The sequence below is a fragment of the Rhipicephalus sanguineus genome, chromosome 3, assembly GCF_013339695.2.
Source record: "Rhipicephalus sanguineus isolate Rsan-2018 chromosome 3, BIME_Rsan_1.4, whole genome shotgun sequence".
Classification (NCBI taxonomy): Eukaryota; Metazoa; Arthropoda; class Arachnida; order Ixodida; family Ixodidae; genus Rhipicephalus; species Rhipicephalus sanguineus.
The window spans coordinates 212,236,396-212,258,053 of NC_051178.1; the positions used below are offsets into that span (position 1 = coordinate 212,236,396).

General features: G+C 46.9%; 1 protein-coding gene across 1 annotated transcript in view; it reads left to right on the forward strand.

Annotated features, from left to right (window-relative positions):
- Positions 1–21,658, forward strand: part of LOC119388252 (diacylglycerol kinase eta) — a 232,814-nt gene that overhangs the window by 107,666 nt on the left and 103,490 nt on the right. The window contains exon 2 of the mRNA XM_037655924.2: positions 21,419–21,466. Within this exon, the coding sequence (XP_037511852.1) occupies positions 21,419–21,466 (48 nt within the window). The remainder of the gene's footprint in view (positions 1–21,418; positions 21,467–21,658) is intronic.

A 21,658-nucleotide genomic window follows, 5' to 3' on the forward strand; every position in this document is an offset into this window, starting at 1 on the left:
ATTTGAAATACTTGACAGTTAAGCATAGCGCTCTCTCCTGAATACCGACCCTGAAGCCCTTCCAGGGAGCAGAAACGAAGTGCATGAGTGAAAACTGTTTTTGGTTCCAAAGAGGTCGTGCTTTCTGAAATGCTACGGGTGTCTTCTGAAGTTTATTGTGCTGGCCGTTGAAGCACAGAGCAAAGATCATCTACCGTTATTTATTCATGTCGACGATTTCGTGGAAGACAGTGAAGTATGAATGCGATTGCTCGAGTATAACTGCGTCGTTCAAAAAAAAAAAAAAACAATCACTGGTGAATATAAACACGCCTTACAAAAAATATGGGAGGCTAACAGTGTGCACGAGTGGAGCTGAAGTGAAAGAAAACGTGTTATAACAAAAAAAAAAAAATCCACGCATCTCCACGAAGTGAACCATGACGCCTGGCCGAAGCTCTGGGTATCGTATGGCTGAGTAACCGTAACCGTATACGTTGCCCGAGCGTTGCCCTGATTGCCCCATATGATGTAAATTGAATGACATGAAGAGTCGACGACAAAGCTAGGTCCTAAGGTCCATAATGTGTACGTTGGAGTCACCGGCTAGTATAAAGGGTTCGTGCTTGCAGGTGTTTTAGATTGTCCCGTCACAATTATAATTGATATTACTCTATTGTTAAACCTATTATTAAAACCACGCATCTCCATGAAGTGAAGCATGACGAGTGGGCGAGTAGGTGTGTAAGCACGGACACGGACGCCACACGGGCGGACATGCCTCGGCCTTAAGGTGCTTTTTTTATTTTATTGTGGTCTTAGGGTGCTTCGCCCCTAAAAAAAGTGCTAGCATGTTCATTTGATGGTTTAACCCGAATGGCATATTATCTAGAAATATGCTAGAGCCTACCTACGAGTTACACTTACAAACTGACCTTGCCAACTATTGGCTGCTGAGGCTCATGCTCGTCAAAAAAAAAAAAAATATTCGAAAGTGTCACTTGTACCGTCAATAGGGAGGCAGTCGCCGAGCAGATTCCAAGGGCTGACGTATCGGCGCCCCGAAACGCACCACGAAAGCGCGGACAATTTAGAGTTGGTCCTTTTAGTGCGCCAGCGAACGCCGGTCGTGGTCCAAAGACCGAGTCAGAGCCAAGAGTTGATAACACAAATAAAAAAAATCACAGTTTCGCCGCAAGGGCGAAGCAATGAATGCGATAGCAAGAATCTAATGCTATACGAAGTGAGGCTCGCCAATGGATACTCTCAGTTCGAACAGCGCTCCTGTTGCAAAGGCGGCCGAGGCAGCGAAGAAAACTAGCGTGCTTCAAGTGTCGAGCTGTGACACTTGATAGTTCGCGCTATCTTCTGTTTGTTCGTTTAGCGGCGTCTCTTGAGCTCGAGTGACTTTCGTACGCTTTGTAACATGAGCGCGGACATCACGGTGAAAGGTTGAAACATCCCTCTTGCCCTCACCACGAGAAAACCACGCGAGCAGACAGCGGAAGGCCAAGGTTCTCCCTGCGCAAATATAAGAAGAAGCGAGCGAGCTCGACGACGACTTTTAAATGTGCCCGTCGCGCTCCTAGCGCCATCTCGCTGGCAATGAACAAACGCTTATAGGCGCCGGCCGTCTCTGAGTCCGTTCAGCGGTAAAGGGTGTGTATATAACGCTCGCCGTTAGCTACGTGGAGGACCTGCGTTCCGTGGCGTAGTGGTTAGCGCCACTCGCTGCGGAGCAAGAGGTCCCTGGCTCGATTCCGCGCTTCGGACGCATTTTCTGAATTATTTTTCTTTGGGGTTTATATATATATATATATATATATATATATATATATATATATATATATATATATACTTATACATATACGGTGCATGACGGCGACGGCAAAATCCAGCCGAGACTGTCCATACAATTGCTATCGCAATAATATACGCTCAGTTAAAGCAGTACAAGCATTAAACGAACATGCACACTCGGCTGGTATCAATTACAGCTCACAGTATAACTGAGATGGTGTTAACACAGACGGGAACAAAACAAACGGATCACACGCTGCTAATGCTATCTCATGCATTACATGCTATTCAAGAACAGTTAAAGTATTCACCAACGTGTCCAGTCCTCAATTCCTGGAACGTAATTTGAATGCTTCTCTTCCAGGAGACACTCACACAAACCCCAGCGCTGATCGTCGTCGTTCCCTTCCGTCGTCGGTCCCGAATGTTTCCCTTCCAGGAAACACTCACGTAACTTGTCTATGCTCATACGGCGTCATCATTCGATTCTTCCAGATCGACGATCGACTGACCACACTACATCATAAACACGTCTTTGGCTGACCGAACCACTCTCAACATAATTTCACAATCTCTGGACCCACTGACTGACTGCTCCCGTCGTCGGTGCACGCTTATATTTCCTCGCTCACGGGTTCAAGAAGCGTCTAGTGTGTTCTTTGGCGTGCCGCACAGCCAAAGCTAGGGAAAGGGCGGGATTCTTCTCGTCGGTTCCATTAGCGGTGGCGTCACTTGCCGTCGCATCGCGCTTTCCTTCGCGATCTTTCGAGACCTTGCCGGACGTTTGATCGGAGTCTGTCGGTTGGTGTGAGGAGGCGCGCTCGTGGCGTCTTTTGATACTTGTTTTTATTTTTTCGTTGCGCGTGCATGTTGAGCGAATGGCTGGCGCCGTGCTTTCCCGCTGCCGTCTGAAAGCGGCCGCGCGCGCGCCTTATTGATGCGCTCGTTTGTGACAGAAAGCATGGTTTGAATTTTTATGTAACTAAAAATAAAACGTATCTTTATAAAAACAAAATGGCCGCCATGGCATCAAGGTGTGTGTCCCCCCTCGAGATTTTTCTGGATTTACGCCACTGCTCCAATTTATAGTTTAACCTGCCCATGTAGGTGTTCTGTGACCTGCCTCTCGTTGCTCTTGTCAACTTGACTAGGGAATTTCTAGGCACACCACGGCTCTAGTTTTGCTCGGTAGCACAGGGTCGCACATCGGGTATCGACGATGCGCCATACATCTACTTTAGCGGAGCTCAGTGCATGATAAATATAAGGCCTTTAAAAAAAGCGAAGAAAGTCAGAGTAAAACTATAGAGTGGTGGCTTTCGTTTTCCTTTCATTTTTTCTTTCTCTGTATGCACCACCTAGCTGCACGTCACCTGCTGCTGTGTTATGGGCTGCGCAGCGGCGCATGCTTGCCCCGACGCGGGCGGCTGCGCCTAACGGGCGCCGAGTCTGTAGCGACTGAAAATATCGCGCCTTGCCTTGGCTGCTGCCGGCGACAGCTCTCCATTTGGCCAACCGCCTCCTGCGCGCTCGAAAACGCCAGTGCTCGGCAAGCTGGCCTTAATTGGTAATTAGTGGCCGCGATGTGGAGAACGGCGGGGGAGGGGAATTATACGTTGCTTTGGGCAGCGATTATCTGCGAGGAACAAGCTTGGGGAAGGAGCGCGCAAGAGCCTGCCCAAGTAAAAGATGCGGCAAGATTGTGGCGCCCTCCTTGATACACATTGCTCGTTTAGCAGCACTTTCTTTTTAGGTGCCTCTCGCAACTTTCACACCTGCGTTCCCTGTCGCTCTATCCTCTTCAGAAGGGGAGATTGGTTCTCAGTTACTGGCGGAGGTTTTCACTGTAGACTCGGTCGTCGGACTGTTTATAACATAGAGCTTCGCTTGAAAGCCGCTCGAGTAGAGGCGACATGGCTCTCCGGTCTAAGGAGGCTATTATTCACGGTGTGCAAGCACCCTCTCGTGCGTGTAGCTTCCAAACCGAAAGAACTCGGGAGTCATTCCCCCATCGTGGAAATGGAGAAGCGAAGCATGGCGCGCCTGACGTACTACTTTCTCTCTCTCTTTCGCATTGCGCAATGCTCCCTTCTATAACGTAGGCGTTCGCTTTTATTTATTACAGGCAGCGGCCGTGCCCGGAACGCTGTTTTCGGGCTGAATCGGCGTGGCGTCTTTCATGTTCTTTCCAGCGTTCGTCAGACTGTACAGAACCTGCCAACGAAAGGACCACCACGCGATCATGAAAAGGCGGGTTAGGAAATTAATTTTCTCCAAGTCGGAATTTTCCTGAAAAATACAATTTTGGATATCGACCTTACGCGTTGTCCAGCAGATCGCTTTTAATCCGCCAACAGGCAACATTTCAATGAAGTGCCCGTCCCGATTGGTTTTTGCATCGTCGGTAGAACGCATTCGTATGCTTCAGTTCAGTTTACATTAGAAAAGCACGGGCGCGGGGCCTAGTGGGTTAAGGCACTCGCTTCCGGACCGGGTGAACCCGGGTTCAAACCCCGGCCTCGGAAAGAAAATTTAGTTTTATTTATAATTTCTCTGTAGCGTGCCAGCGGTGGGTGGGTGAGGAGGGTCTTTGGGTGAGCGCGTCAGGCTTTTTTTTTTCGATGCGATGGGTTTCTTGAAACACCACCGACACCTGCAGCTTGACAGGTCAGTCAATACAAGCTTCGCTTAAAAAAATAAATAAAACGCCGGGGCAGTAGTGGTACTGAGGAAATGAACAGCGGAGCTATTGGCGTTTCCCTTTCCCACCCTCTTGCTATACTTTACTATACAAGGCTGTGCTTTCTTTCTTTCTCTTTCTTTTTGTCGTTCTCTCGCCCATAGCAACGCAGTCATATGGTTCCCATAAATGCCTGTTCTGCTAGCGTGCCTGGATAGCCGAGTGGTTACGACGCTCGCCTTCGGACCGTGGGTGCGTGGGCTCGAATCCCGCCTCGCCAAGAAATTTTATTTTTATTTATTTATCCTCCTTTCCGCTTTTCCTGCTTTCCTTCCTCGTTGCTTGGCGGCAGTTCGCGATGATGATAGTTTTCTGCTAACGCCACACGGGGCGAGCTTAAGCGGTTCCGCTGTTAAAATTGCAATGATTGCACGTTTCGACTCTCGACGAGCATTTCGCGAAGAAGTTTCAGGCGCTCTCTGTTTGCGCTCTCTGCCTGTGTCCTTGGAGCCAGCGTGAACGAGCACTGCGAGGAATTAGCGAGAGTAGCCACTGCATTAATGATGGCGACCACACGTGTCCCACTGTAAACATACGCTGCCCCTCCCAAGTGGACGAGGGAAGCATCAGCTGACGTTGGTGTGCAGTGGCGGAGGAGAAAGCATCGCCATAAAACACGCGCCCTTGGGAAAGCGGTGCTTAGAAACTCGCAGGGTCCCCTATACATTCTCCTGTCCAAGTGGCGCCATCATCCTTTACAGTGTTGTGAGATCACAACAGCGGCCGATTTTGGTGCCGTAGTTGTCCGCCGCCGCCGCCGGTGTCCGTAACCGCTATCGCGCGTAATAAGAAAAAAAATTAAATGAGAAAAAGATTTCTATGGTCGGATGAGATTTGAACACGGGCCCTCTGCGTGGCAGTCGAGTGTTCTATACCACAGAGCCATGCCGGTGCTTCAAACTCCTTCACAAAAAGACCCTATACATGCGTCATGTCGGGGAAGGAATCGTGTTAACATATGTAATATAGCGTGGTAGAAGAGTAAAATGACAACCAGGCGTCATACAATGCGAATTGCGCAACGAGTGGGTCGTTAAATGCTTCCAACGCATTACAAAGTATCAGCCATAATTGCTCATCGTCATCAGCCACAGCACAAACAAAGTGCACAAATGCCTTTCAGATGTGTAGCGGGTACCACACTTCTCCGCAGAATGACGAATAATGGCATAGCATGGGTGCTTCTCTACTTCATAAAAAGTACGATGATTTATGGCGTAGTGGGTACCTTGCATGTGTACTTGTATTAGTTGCCCCAAGAGAGCGGGCTCGAAGCTTTCGCTACGTTATGTGCTGCGTGTTCGGCGCAGGCCTGGCGATTTTTTCTTCTCTGCAGGTCGATTATCTTCTGCTATATTTCACGACTCGCTGTTGCATGTGCTTAGTTGTAAATTTTCAGTTGTAGAATAGTATACGAACGAAGAACACAGTCCAAAACAGTTTACAATGCATGCATCGAGGAAGTTCAGTAGAATGTAAAGCATAGACAACGCGTTCATTTATTGCTGCAAGAACCACGGTTTCTCCTCTTACATCGGATTGAAATTTCGTGCGTCTCGCGGCCGAATGCTTCGAATAAAAAATAATATGGGTACATCGCCGGCTCTTGGCGCTAGAGGGCAGAGAGCTGTGTGAAATGCATCGCGTATCAGGTGAATCAAATGATATGCGACAGTTTAACACAGTGCGATAGTTTTTAGCTGTGTTCCAGTGTGTGTGGCTTAACGAATTCGGCAGCTTCGCGAACACAGCGTGAAAATGATGCGTGTTGCGGGTCACGTTGCATTCCAAACTAGATGGAACAGCTTGCCCTCGTGCAGTGTTGCCTGCGCACAACAAAACGTATATAGCCGGACTCTTGAGTATATACAGTACCTGCTCTCTCTCTCTTTCTTGTTGACGCCTGTTTCGCATGTCCTCTTCGACGCAGTTCTAATGCACTTTCGTTCAATGCCCTTCATACGAAATATGCGGCGCGGTCATAAAACGGTTTAAAAATAGAAAAAAAAATCACAGTTTCGCCGCAAGGGCGAAGCAATGAATGCGATAGCAAGAAACTAATGCTATACGAAGTGAGGCTCGCCAATGGATACTCTCAGTTTGAGCAGCGCTCCTGTTGCAAAGGCGGCCGAAGCAGCGAAGGAAACTAGCGTGCTTCAAGTGTCGAGCTGTGACACTTGATATTTCGCGCTCATCTTCTGTTCGTTCGTTTAGCGGCGTCTCTTGAGCTCAAGTGACTTTCGTACGCTCCGTAACATGAGCGCGGACATCACGGTGAAAGTTTGAAACATCCCTCTTGCCCTCACCACGAGAAAACCGCGCGAGCAGACAACGGAAGGCCAAGGTTCTCCCTGAGCAAAAATAAGAAGAAGCGAGCGAGCTCGCCGACGACTTTTAAATGCGCCCGTCGCGCTCCTAACGCCATCTCGCTGGTAATGAAGAAACGCTTATAAGCGCCGGCTGTCTCTGAGTACGTCCAGCGGTAAAGGGTGTGTATATAACGCTCGCCGTTAGCTACATGGAGGACCTGCGTTCCGTGGCGTAGTGGTTAGCGCTACTCGCTGCGGAGCAAGAGGTCCCTGGTTCGATTCCGCGCTTCGGAAGCATTTTCCTGAATTATTTTTCTTTGGGGCTTTTATATATATGTGGTGCATGACGACGACGGCGACGGCAAAATCCAGCCGAGACTGTCCACATAATTGCTATAGCAATAAAAGTCAGTTTCGCCGCAAGGGCGAAGCAATGAATGTGATAGCAAGACAGGCGGCCCGTGATCGACGCGCTGCTACGCTGCACAAAGATCTGCCCCCCGGCAGCAACTACCGCGCGAGCAGACAGCGGAAGGGCAAGATTCTCCCTGCGCAAATATTAGAAGCGAGCGAGCTGGCCAACGACTTTTAAATGCGCCCGTTGCGCTCCTCGCGCCATCTCGCTGGTAATTAAGAAACGCTTATGAGCGCCTGCCGTCTCTGAGCCCTGCCAGCGGTAGAGGGTGTGCATATAACGCTCGCCGTTAGCTACCTGAAGGATCTGCGCTTTCTGGCGTAGTGGTTAGCGCCACGAGCTGCGGAGAGAGAGAGGTCGCTGGTTCGATTCCGCGCTTCTGAAGCGTTTTTCAGAATTATTTTTCTTTAAGACTTTTATATATATATATATATATATATATATATATATATATATATACTTATACATATACGGTGCATGACGGCGGCGGCAAAAAGCAGCCGAGACTGTCCATATAATTGCTATCGCATTAAAAAAGAGAGCTTATCCGTGTTTTAACCAGTGTGCAGAAACAGCGAAGCTATACCGTTCTCCCTTGCGTGGGTGCCTGAGCTGTTCGTAAAGTATAGAGATGCACGGGAAAGAACGCGTGGCTGCAGCCCCTGCTACAGCGACATCACGCTCGAGCCGGCTTTCCCCGCTTCACCGTGCGGCTGGTGCGGCTATACCGTTTCGTCCTCGACTATAGGTTCTAGTTCACTATATCCTCGACCAAGGAGGTTACGCCATCTTGGTGTATTTTTGGCCACGTGACCAACAATACGTAACGTGACTCTGCCTTTGGAGTAACGAGTACTTTTTGTGCACGTCTTTATTTTCTGTGCAAGTACCTCGGTACGTTTTTTCTTGTCATTCGGGGATAGCGGCCTTTATGGCGACATCTCGTGCCTGCGGTGCATAAATGATTGATGCCGGCCTCGAGCAGCGTTCTCTGAAGCTGTTGGTGCTGGCCGAGCAGACACGAACGAAGAGGACGAATAATTCTCGCATATACCCGTCAGAAAACTGCCTACGTCACGCTGAATGCGGCAACTCAGACGAGCGCGCAGGCTTTGGCGCTCGCGGGCGAGAGTCCGCGGGAAGTGTATAACATTACTGTTATTATCTCATAACCTGCGTTGGATTTCTGAGTTGCATTAACCCATATATGCCCAAACTCAGAAAAAGTGACAAAACAAATATTTTTTTTCCACAAAAAGTGTACTTCTACCCTCAAAAGAAAGCACAAGTTCTTTATTTACTGCCAGGTAAACTCAACCCTGTTTTTCAAGCCATCCTATACATATAGGACACTGGGCATTAGGGGTGCTATGTGCGGGAGTGGTAAGCCTTGAAACATTTCACGTGCACACCGACATTGCACTCGTTCCTCTGAAAGACGTCTTTCATACAAAGCACGCGTTTGCCCGGAGAAAGCAGTCGGCACGTGACAGCATGAAAAGCAAGCAATGTCTAGACTTGCACATGTTGAGAATGAGACCTGCTTGATGTGCTGTAGGTGGCGCTACTCATCAGCTAAAGAAATAGCGATGTTAGAGTGCATCAAAGAACCGTCCTGTATGTTGGGGCATATATTATATGGATTAATTTTCCAATTCCGCGTATAACCAGAGAGCATAGACGTACCTGCCTGCAAGTACTCGACCGTCCACAACCTCTTTATAATGCTCGTTGTATTCATGTTGTTCATAGCTCAGAGTCATTGTTTTCCTTCGAGCGGTAGCATATAGTGTCGCACATTGTAAAAATAACTTTTTTCTGTTTTTAGGCCTACCTTGCACATTGTTATGTGTGACTTTATAATTTCCACACACACACACACACACACACACACACACACACACACACACACACACACACACACACACACACACACATATATATATATATATATATATATATATATATATATATATATATATATATATATATATATATATATATATATATATATATATATATATTGCCATGCGCGTTTCTTTTTTACATTTTTATCTAAATAGTCCGTTGCACGCGTAGCCGCCGCCTTTCGCAAGCCGCGCCCTAATGTCTGGGAACCTTCCAGATTATCTTAGAACCTTGAGCGCGAAAACGCGAACAGTTAAGATTATTCTCAAACTAACGCGGCCACCAGCGATAAGGCTCGAATGTTCGATGCTGCATGTATAAATGCCGACGCGCCTTACTGCAGAGCAGTTAATCGACGGCCGACGGCCGACGAAGGGGTCTAAACACGCGCCCCCGTCGGCCGACGGGGGCGCGTGTTTAGACCCCTTCGCTATATAGTGCGAGAGCTCCATGATACTGCCGCAACAGCGTTGAAATGTGCAGGAATAGCATAGGTCCATTAAACAAGGCGTGGGGCAAAGCATATTCGCTTGATGATATATCTGGCTTAAAAAGAGACAATTGCGAATTCCGTTCCGGTTGATGTCCCTTTACCTCGAACCATATATATGCATCCAATGAGCAAGCGTCGAGAAGCTTATTCGTGCCGTTATTACCACACTGGTATGACGAACCCCGAAAATTGACCGAAATCGCTTCATCCGCCTCGTGCCAGTTTTACCCGCGTAGTCGAATCACCACCTTCTACCAGCTTACAACATCGTTAGGAAGGCATACAGCATTATAATATGAAAAAAAAAAAGAGGACGGTGCAAAGCGTCCACAACATACACTGCTGAAAACTGCAAGGAGAAGCCCTCAAAGAGGAGTTTTATAGAATATATTGAAGAGTGTCACGACGTTCGAGAACGAGAGAAATGAAGGGATGAGCTGGACAGCTATGTTCATTCTTCGGAGGTCCACAAAGATATTCGAAATTTGCTCCAGTGGTGGAAGTTAAGAACAACGACTGCCGACGCCTTCACGATTCGCAAGGCACATGCGCACCGTTGCGGCTAGCAAAAGCAGTGCGAGAAACTTTAGTGCGGCAGGATATGTGATGCAACAGCGCATGGTGTGCTTAAAGCCGAAATCTCTTGACAATTTGGTATTTTTACACAATAACATGTGAATAAATAAACTATAAAATATGCCACAAAAAACTAATAGCTAGCAGTGGTGTGATATTTGCAAATAATGCTATGACAAATTAATGAATAAACTTAGAAGACTGTAGGATTGGGCGTGTTGGTACAACATGATTATGAGTGCAAAACAGCGCAGCCGACAGGAGGGGACAGAAGAGGACCCAGAGCTCTGTACCCTCTTCTGTCCCCTCCTGTCGGCTGCGCTGATTTGCACTCATAATTATGACAAATAGTTTTTTTTCTTCCTTTTGGCTGCTTATGCGTATGTCTAAAAGTACACGTGGTGCACGCGGTTCATAATAATTTTTACCTATTGGTTTGTATTTACAACACGGTAATGAGTTTGGCCTTCCTCTATTTCTTTTCCTGTGGCAAGTGCTACTACGCTGAAGACAGGTGCTACATATCCAGAAGGGTGCACCATCGGCTTCGTCGTTAGAGCATGTTTTACATTTCAACAGAGAGGGCAATAAAAACAAAGTGAAGAGGGCGCTCTGTTCTCTGTCTCCTGTTTTAATGCGCTCCCGATTGAAACTGAACTCATGCTGCAAATCGCTTTCATTGCTACAATATTATCTGCTACAAAACGCCCTTGATCACCATTGTATTTGCAGAAAAAAAAAAGATACAGTATACCACTGCTGAACAAACATCCATTGTTCCCAGTATGTCCGCTCAACTGTTTCCCCCGTGAGCCTCTTTTTACGAGGAATTACCGTAGGTTAAAAGTATAATTGCTAGCGAAACATGCGCCAAGAAAGCGCAGATATTTGCCACTTAAAACACCTTGCTGTCGATTGCATGTTCGGGCAACACCACCCAAATTAGTGGTTCGGGCCCCTGTCGCGCCCGATTTGCTGTCGGGCCGGGTAGGCGAAATTTTTTCTCGGGTTCGGGCCGGGCCCGGGCCGAGAATCACGGCCTGTGCAGTGCTCTAGCTTCGCCACATAAATGATCCAGCTCGCTCACTTCGCTGGTGCCTCCCGGCCGCACGACGCACGGCGCTTTAGAGGGCGATTGTTTTTATAGCCTCAGAAAAGTGTGTACAAGAACGTTACGACATCCCGTATAATTTTAACACTTCATCGCAAGCCTGTCGAGGCATCAAAAAATGCCTGGGTGCTGCGCTTTTGGGTGCAGCAACCGGCGGGAAACGGGCAAAGCCCTCTTTGCTATTCCCGGCGGGAAAAAAGGATGCCAAGTGATGGGCTGTATATATGGCTGCACAGAATACGGCGGCAAAAATTTGTTCCCATCTGATACCCGCATTTATGACGTATGTTATTTCGGGGAATGTTTGCGTCTCTCCTGCACTAGTGCAGCTTGTTTCGCGTGGTTGCCGCAGAAGGTTCATGATGAATAACATTGCCGGGCAGCTGTTAATTATGTTTGGCGTAAAATTGACGCCTTTGGGCACATATATAACGATCAGCACGTTACGAAAACTGACTGCTTCAGATTGGTATTGCGTGACGTGTCTGTATGACGAACATAAATGACAGGTGATAACATGAAAATAATGGCACGCATTTCATTTAAGGCGTGATTTACATGCCATGCACATGGTGGACTCTCGGCCGGTTCGCTGGCTTGATATGTACCAAAATCGGTATTGCGTGACTGTATGACGAACATAAATAACAGGTGGTAACATGAAAATAATGGCACGCATGTCATGTAAGGCATGATTTGCATGCCATGCTCATGGTGCACTCGCGGCTGGTTTGCTGGCTTGATATGCACCAAAATCGGTATTGCGTGACGTGACTGCATGACGAACATAAATACCAGGTGGTAACATGAAAATAATGGCACGCATGTCAGTTAAGGCATGATTTACATGTTACCACCTGTCACTAACGTTCGTCATACAGAAATATCTCGTCATATTAATTTTGGTATATATGCATTTCATTAAACGACCGCGAGCGCCCCGAGACCATGTCATGTATATCCTGTTTTACGTGACATGCCTGTCATGATTTGCACGTTATAACAAGTAACCTATGTTCGTCATACACTCCTGTCACTCATGATTTCTTTTGCGCAAAACGTACACGGACACAAGGAAGAAAGAGGCAGACAACACGGGCGCCCCTGTTGTCTGCCTCTTTTTTCCTTGTGTCCGTGTACGTTTTGCGCAAAAGAAGTGAGTACCAGCTCGCCCAACTTTCAGTTTTGTTGTTACAAACTCCTGTCACGCCACACCAATTTTGGTGTGTATCAAGCTAGCGAAGCGGCCGCAAACGCACCACCAGCGTGGCATGTAAATCATGCCGTACATGGCATGCATGTCATTATTTTCATGTTATCACCTGTAGTTTATATTCGTCATACAGCCATGTTATACCATACCAAATTTGGTGTACATCCCATTAACGAAACGACCAGGAGAGCACAAGGTGGTGGTGGGCGGATAGATAGATAGATAGTTCAAAGTCGCAGAAGTTCGCTAAGAAATGCTTAGCATTTAATGAATGCCGACAGCCGAGCACGTAAATGCCGCGCAGTTTGCATTTCTTTATCGCGTTAGTACGCGTGCGTGCGCGTGTAGGCAAGTGCAATCCGCCGCTATTTCTTTCCTAATCAGTTCGAGAACAACGGTATGCTTCATTCGGGGCTGCAAAAGCCCACGCGTGAAATCAACACCGCGCCGCCGCAGCTTCGGCCGCGCTGGACCAAATATGGCGGCGTGCACGACGCGACGATGATCGCACGTTGGCCCACTAAAAAATCTTTGCTCTAAAACACTCTAGGTTCTTTCGCAGCTAATACAAACACATTCAATGCTTGCAAAGCGAGAAAAGCCGCGGCTGAACAGCATGAATCGCTAGAGACGTCGAACACTTCGTGCAGTCGGTACCACGTGATGTCATTTTACACGTCACAGAGAGATTCCGGCAGACGGCGCCGCGGTATGTCCTCGCCGCCACTTCGGTAGGCTTGGCTTAGCTACTGCGCATGCGCAGCTTAACCAGGTGATGCGGTATCTGGTCGCTAGACGACGCGATGCTTGCTTTCTCTTTCTCTCTCTGCTTCTCTCTTTCGATGATGTTTTTTCTGCCTCTCTTTTTCATTATGCATTTCTTTCGCTCTATTTCTCTCCTTCTCATTCTTTCTGTGCTACGCTTTACTCTCTCGTCCCTCTTCCTCACGCTCCCTACCCTTTCTCCTCCCCCTTGCTGCACTATATACTATACAATACAAGGCTATGATGTATGCTATGCTAGCGCGCCTGAATATCCGAGTGATAGGACGCTCGCATTCGGATCGAGGGTACGCGGGTTCCAACCCAGCCGAGTGAAGAATTTTTCTGTTTCTCAATATATTTCTTTCTGCCTCTCTGTTTCCTTCCTTCTTTCTTTCTCTCTTTCTTTCGTTCGTTATTTCTTTCTTTCCTCTCTCTCTGTACTCGTTCTCTCAGACATCAGGGTTATTACAGGCCACGCCGTAGAAGGATTTGCCCAAATTCTTTGGGACATACCGGTTCATGATGATGATAGTTTTCGGGAACGGTCAGACAACTCCGAGCTAGAACAGCTTCGCTGTGGAGAAACGACCGCGCTATTCTCTCTTGACGTTTCTTATCTTTTTGGCGCACTTAGTGACGTCAATACGGTGATTCACGTGACATCATTGGAGTACTTACTCTCGATTGGTCCATATACGAGAAATATCACTTGTGAATTGTCTCCCACCCTGCTTTGCCACGCAGTCGACCACCCGTCCTTCCTTGTATCGCATGATCATCGTGCGCGATCAACTGGTATCCCTCCATATTGTGCGTTTCCGACTGCGCAAGCGGAGATAACCGGGTGTAGTGGACAAGCGCGAAATCCTGTTAGGTTCAACGCTTAGTGCTGCTTTATAAAGAAATAAGTGGCGAGGAGATATCGCCAGTAAGAAGGGTTGTGAAGGTGAGAACGAAACCAATGGAAAAGGCGCCGGATTATTGATTCTTCCAACGAACGAACTCTCTACAGCGCAGACAATGCAGCTCTCCAAAAAAAGGGGCAAGCTCGCATCCACGGTTTTTCTAAATCTTTTATTGCGATGGCAATTATATGAACACTCTGGACTGGTATTTTTTCACCGTTGCCGTCATATTCCGTATAAAGTCCAAATGAATAACATCTCTCCGGAGAACACATCCTATGTTCTACCCGCGAGTAAAAGCTGGCGAGCGCTGGCCAGGAACACGGCTGAAGCAGAGGTTAAACAAACTGGCCATCTACATCGCACGAAGGGCGCATGTGGTGAAATCAGCCCGCATGAGAGGCCTGCCGTCGATTGCTTCTCAACCAGGAAGGAAACGCCCCCGCCCGTCTTTCGCTGGGCGAAGGAGCATGAGGGGACGCTGGGGGAGGGGGGAGCTGCGTGGCTCGAATAGCAAGAGTGAACATTCACTATTAGGGAGCGGTCGGGAGCGCTGGCGCACGCGCTGTCTCGGCAGACATCAGTAAACGGCTCGTATACCGTTATACGCGCGGTGATCTCACCGCTTCGTGCTGTGACCACTGATACGACAATGCACGAAAACCGCTTCTCTCCCGGGAGCGGCCGTATTCCAATACACCAGCGTTTTGTAGGGTCACGCGAGATCGGATCAAAAAATACGGCAGATCCCACGCACTGTGGGAACCGATGTAATGCGAAGCAGCCGGCAGAGAGCTGCTACATCGCCTTGTTTGTCTTGGAGACAAGTCAATCATGCCATGGCATCTAGTTCACTATATATCGCATGTTTGACATGCATGCATGCATGTACAATCCGGTATATGCCATGCTAATGAAATGTATATTCTGGAATATACGCCCCGCCACGGTGGTCTAGTGGTTACGGCGCTCGACTGCTGACCCGAAGGTCGCGGGATCGAATCCCGGCTGCGGCGGCTGCATTTTCGATGGAGGCGAAAATGTTTGAGGCCCGTGTACTTAGATTTAGGTGCACGTTAAAGAACCCCAGGTGGTCGAAATTTCCGGAGCCCTCCACTACGGCGTCTCTCATAATCATCTCCTGGTTTTGGGACGTTAAACCCCAGATATTAAAAAAAAATTATTATGGAATATACAATACATGACCTGTCATTTATGTTCATGACGCGCTAGTGTCATGCCATGCCAATTTTGGTGTATATCCAGTTAACATAACGGCCGGAAGCGCACCATGACAGTGTCATGTAAATCATGTCTTACATGACATGCATGTCATGATATTCATGTCACCACCTCTCATTTATGTTCGCCATACAGTCTCGTCGCGCAATACCAATTTTGGTGTAAATTAAGCGAGCCAAATTGCCGCGAGGGCACCATGAACGTAGCATGTAAATCATGTCGTACATGACTTGCCTGTCACGATTTTCAAGTTTCCACCTCTCGTTTACGTTCATCATACAGTCGCGTCGCGCAATACCAATTTTGGTGCATATCACGCGAGCGAAACGGCAACGATCGGACAATGAGCGTGGCATGTAAATCATGTCGCACATGACTTGCATGTCATGATTTTCACGTTATCACTTCTAATTTACGTTCATCATGCAGTCTCGCCGCACAATACCAATTTTGGTGTATATCAAGCGAGCGAAATGGCCGCGAGGGCACCATGAGCGTGGCATGTCAGTCATGTCGTACATGACTTGCATGTCATAATTTTCACGTTACCACCTCTGATTTACGTTCATCATAAGTCTCGTCGCGCAATACCAATTTTGGTGTTTATCAAGCGTACGAAATTGCCGTGAGGGCACCATGAGCGTAGCATGTAAATCATGTCGTACGTGACTTGCATGTCATGATTTTCACGTTATCACTTCTAATTTACGTTCATCATACAGTCGCGTCGCGCAATACCAATTTTGGTGCATATCACGCGAGCGAAACGGCAACGATCGGACAATGAGCGTGCTTGTAAATCATGTCGTACATGACTTGTATGTCATGATGTTCACGTTACCACCTCTTATTTACGTTTATCATACAGTCTCGTTGCGCAATACCAATTTTGGTGTATAGCAAGCGAGCGAAACGGCAACGTTCGGACAATGAGCGTGGCATGTAAATCATGTCGTACATGACTTGCATGTCATTATTTTCACGTTATCACTTCTAATTTACGTTCATCAAGCAGTCTCGTCGGGTAATACCAATTTTGGTGTATATCAAGCGAGCGAAATGGCCGCGAGGGCGCCATGAGCGTGGCATGTAAATCATGTACATGACTTGCATGTCATGATTTTCATGTTGCCATCTGTCAATTATGTAAGTCATACAGAAATGTCTGATCATAGCACTTTTGGTATGAGTTATGTTTTTTCCTTGTTCGTTTTCTCCTTGATGTGGGTTGAAGTCCCGTCAAGGAGATGATCGACGTCGATGAAGCAGGAGGCAGGTTGGAGGCAATAAAAACTTGAAGGTATATTGTAGCGAAATATTTACAGTCATATGTACATCTTGCCGAAGCAGACTGATGATAACATAGACATCAACAGCGTCTTACTCTTCTACTTAACTTTTCTTAAGTTAGAGCCTAGAACACTGTTGCTACATACGAAGAACCGAGTCTCACTGTTCGACCACGGAGTGGTTACGGCCCAGACGAAAGTTGCATCGTACGGAGTCTTACCGATCGATCAGTTAGGTGATTACAGCCTAGACTGAAGGGAAACGAATTCCGTCCAGTCTTAAGTACCTTGCGGTAACAAAGAAAAGGGGAGGTGGCCACTGGTGGTCCGCCTCGACATTCTGTTATCCAATCTGTTTATCCTCAGATTAAGCCACTCCCTACTGGGCTGTCCTTAATCTCGACAGCAGTGTCTTTACAGCGCAGACAGGCGTTTTGGCACTCTTTCCCATCATGGCTCTCCCTCTCCTTATCCCACGCTCTCAGGGATTCTCACGGTCGAAATACATCTGTATCTTAGCCCTGGTGCGTTCACGCCATTTTCCCATACGCCTCGAGTTGAACTCGCGGAGCCAGTCGTTAAATGGTTCTGGGAAAGAAAAGGCGTTTGCGTGACCCTGCCTCCCACGCATTCGACCTTGCATTGTTGCGAAGGCACATGTCGGCCGTCGTTGGGGTCACGCATACTGTCGCCTCGAGCGACGAGCGGGTGATGTCCTCCTCATTTTCCCACACGTTCGGGCCGCCGACCTCTGAGAACGGTCGCTTGACCGCAACCCATGCTGGCCATCGCTGCTCAAAGGAAGCCGTTTGCTTTCTCTTGATAATTGCCCAGCGAAAGACCAGGCAGGGGGAGAGCCGAGAAAGAAGCTTTGTACGACGTACCGTGCCGCGCCGTCCCGTCCCGTCTGCACAATCGACTTATGAGCGGCCAAAACCAAACAGTATGTATCCATTCATTTAAACGGCCACCATGAGCGTAGTATGTAAATCATGTCGTACATGACTTGCATGTCGTGATTTTCGTGTTACCATGTGTAAGTTATGTTCGTCATACAGAAATGTCTCATCATACCAGTCTTCGTATGTATCCATTCATTTAAACGGTCACGAGCGCCTCGAGACCATATAATGTGAATCATGCTGTACATGACATGCTTGTCATGATTTGCACATTAGGACCTGTCACTTGTGTTCGTCATACCACGGCCGCTCGATCTCCCTCCATCGAGCGGCCGTGGTCATACACTATTGTTACGCCATACCAATTTTGGTATATATAAAATTAACGAAACGGCCGCAAGAGCCCCAAGACCATGGCATGTAAATCATGCTGTTCATGACATGCATATCATGATTTTCATGTTATGACCTGGCACTTATGTTCGTAATACGGTCATGTTATATATATGTCATACTAATTTTGGTATATATCCCATTAACGAAACGGCCCGGAGAGCTCACATCGTAGGCGGACGGACGGACGGACGGACGGACCGACAGACAGACAGACAGACAGACAGACAGACAGACAGACAGACAGACAGACAGATAGACAGATAGATAGATAGATAGATAGATAGATAGATAGATAGATAGATAGATAGATAGATAGATAGATAGATAGATAGATAGATAGATAGATAGATAGATAGATAGATAGATAGATAGATAGATAGAAACGCTCAAGGTGCCAAAGGTTCGCTGAGAAATGCTTCGCATTTAAAGCTCGTTAACTTTTTATTGACTGACTTCAGGGCAGGTGTTTATATTACAAAGTTGTTGTGCGTCCATATTTACGAAACGGCGCCACGAAGTAAGCCAAAAACACGAAGGAGCACCCGAAACAACGAGCATCTCGGGTGCGCGCGCGCCTGCTCGGTAGCCCCGCGCTCGTGGCCGCTGCAGTGACCAAATAATTTCAAAATTCACGCCTTCAGTGCCGGCAACACCTTTTTCGGTACTGCTGGCCTTTTAATAAAAAGAAATTCAATCCTGCCTGCATTTTATACACTTGCTGGGCAAGAAGTCGGAATTCCCAATCCTTGCCTAAGGGTCATATTGAAGGGGCCGTAACTATTAGTGCAACGACATTATGCAACATGTTTTCAAAGATTGTGAAAGCTGATGTGGAGGAGAATAAGTGGACAAAGTTTAAGAAATGTAAAATTTTTTTTTTTTAATTGTCGTCAGAAGTTTCCATTGTTCGGTGTTTTCTTGAACTTAGCCCGATCATATCTCTTTACTGAAACGTTATATAAATATAAGATTCGGCAGTTTGGTAGATAAGCATGCGAAGAACATAATGCGGAATTTTCGTTGCTCCGCTACAAGGCTTTTTTGAGATAAAAACCTTCAAAGTAAAGAAAATAACGTTTCCTGGGCCAATTTTGAGGTTTTTTATAAAGACATAAAGACGTAGCACGTCGGCAGGATAACCGGTGTTCATTAAGGGTAACTGACTGGATTCCAAGAGATGGCAAACGCGTGAGGGGAAGACAGAAAGTTAGGTGGGTAGATGAGATTAAGAAGTTTGTAGGTATAACGTGGCAGCAGAAAGCACAGGACCGGGTTGATTGGCGGAACATGGGAGAGGCCTTTGCCCTGCAGTGGGCGTAGACAGGATGATGATGATGATAAAGACATTTACACTACACATAAAAACTAAAAATACCTGAGCAGAAGCAAAAACATGCATATATTTAGTTAAAGAAATTTCAGCTACCTAACTTTAATATATTTTGTGCAATTCATAACGAAGGTTGGCCAAAACAGCAGAGCGGATGAGAGCTCCACTCCACCTCTTCGTCATTATTGATTTCCTGTGCTTCGAAAAAATTTTTGGCGGCAAAACAAATTGCGGATCTCTTCTTTCCACTCATCAGGCAATAATATATAAAATTTTGAAGTAAATTTAAGAGGTCGACCAGCCATCGTTTGTTCGATCTTACGTGGAATCACCTAGGAGTCGTTTTTGATAACTAGCTTTGTTAGTCGGATGTAATTTTTTTTTCGCGTATTTCCCATTCAGTTACGGCACGCCACCGCTTTCACCGACGAGAGATGGCGCTACGTGCACATGTCCCCTAGAGTTACTGTATATGCTACCTTTAATAGCATATACAGTAACTCTAATGTCCCCAAATCCTGGTCATGCCCCAACCTAAGCTGGGAAAAGTAGGAAGGCAAGGAACGACACCTGGTATATAAATTCGTAGTCATTTATAATCTTATAATCAATCAGCTCAATGTGGTTTGCTTAAGTATTAATCGACTGAACTTGGTCTTCTTCTTTAGAAAGACTTTATATTAGTGGGCTCTAACAGTAAACAAATTGACACTCGGCTTATCCTGAAGACTTCTGCGAAGTACCTTGCTTTGTCAGCCACATGTTTTGTTTAATAAGTAAGAATTTAAGGTACTAGAGTCATAGCAGGTTCTTCATACTCATCGTATCTACAACGCCAAACTAAGACTGGGAAGTTTGCTGATGCAATGCTCAGATGATCAAGTTAAATTTGGGTGTACTTCTTAAACTTCATGGTAATATTTCCAAAATGTTATTAAACACTGCTGTGTTGTCGCGGTATAATAGGGCAGCCCAGCCTGCACAATCTGTTTGTCCATATTCTTTCTTGATTTAAAACAAACAGTTTTGAAAAGCAAGTCATCTGATCAGCTCTATGAATATAAAAAATCACCTCAAATCACCTCAGTCCGCCGTGTGTATATATATATATATAGAGAGAGAGAGAGAGAAGGAAAGAAGATTACTTTTTTAAGGGCTCGTTTTTCTTTGTTAGACATAATATTCATGAGAACTAACAGACAGCAATGCCAAGGAAAGTATAGGGGGTGTTATTTGTGGTAATTAGAATATAAATGTGAAGAAAGTAAAGTGGACGAAAAGATAACTTGCCGCCGGCAGGGACCGAACCTGCGACCTTCGAATAACGCGTCCGATGCTCTACCATTGAGCTACGGCGGCGGTCATCTCCCCGTCCACTTTTATAGGGTATATATGTGGATTGAAACTTAGGAGTGTCAGTCAGCGCCAGTGGCAGCCATGGCGGCGAGTGTGGAACACCCTTTCTCTGCCTATATATATATATATATATATATATATATATATATATATATATACACGGCGGACAGAGTGAGCGACGCCAGCCCCCCCCCCCCCCCCCCCCCCCCCCTCACTCGCGAACGAGTTGGTACGCCACTGGATGCAAAGTTTGTGAAAAACGGGGCCGTCACCACCGGCACACACACGCGGGGCAAGCGCACATTGTGCGGCTGCATCTAATGGCGGCCTCCGCGTGAGTTTCGTGAGCAACTTTCGAAGTGGCCTATATTTAGCGATGTTTTGCCATCTCCTCCATTCTATATAGCGCCGTGCTCGTCGAGATCACTTAACAGACATCCAGGCGCGCTAACGAACGGCTGTTTTTTGCAATTATTTTATTTTTCTCAACGTCGCGAGTTAATGAATGGAGTGGTCCGAGTCTTTAGCGGGAGGAAAGAAACACTTCGCGGGAAAGTTCCACACCGAGTGTCTTGGCGGCTGTCATCGCACGAGCGCTTTGCGTTGCCCGACTATGGTTATTTACACGGAGTGCTACGTAGAACGCTAACTGATCAGCCTGTTCACTTCGACTAACTTTCCTTTTGCAGGTGTGCGTGAAGGAGGGATGCCTGCTGAAACAGACAAGTTCGTTCCAAGTAAGTGCACCTTCCGGGCGATGGACTCAGGCGAGACGGCTAGAATAGCACAACACATTTGTGAAAGCAAAACAGACGGAGGATAGACAAAAATATACGAATAACCGTTAACTATAGACACGAACTGCACTAAAGACTAAACCGCCCCAATTAAAATCTGGTAATTCTAGTCTGCCGGTGCTTCGGACAAAC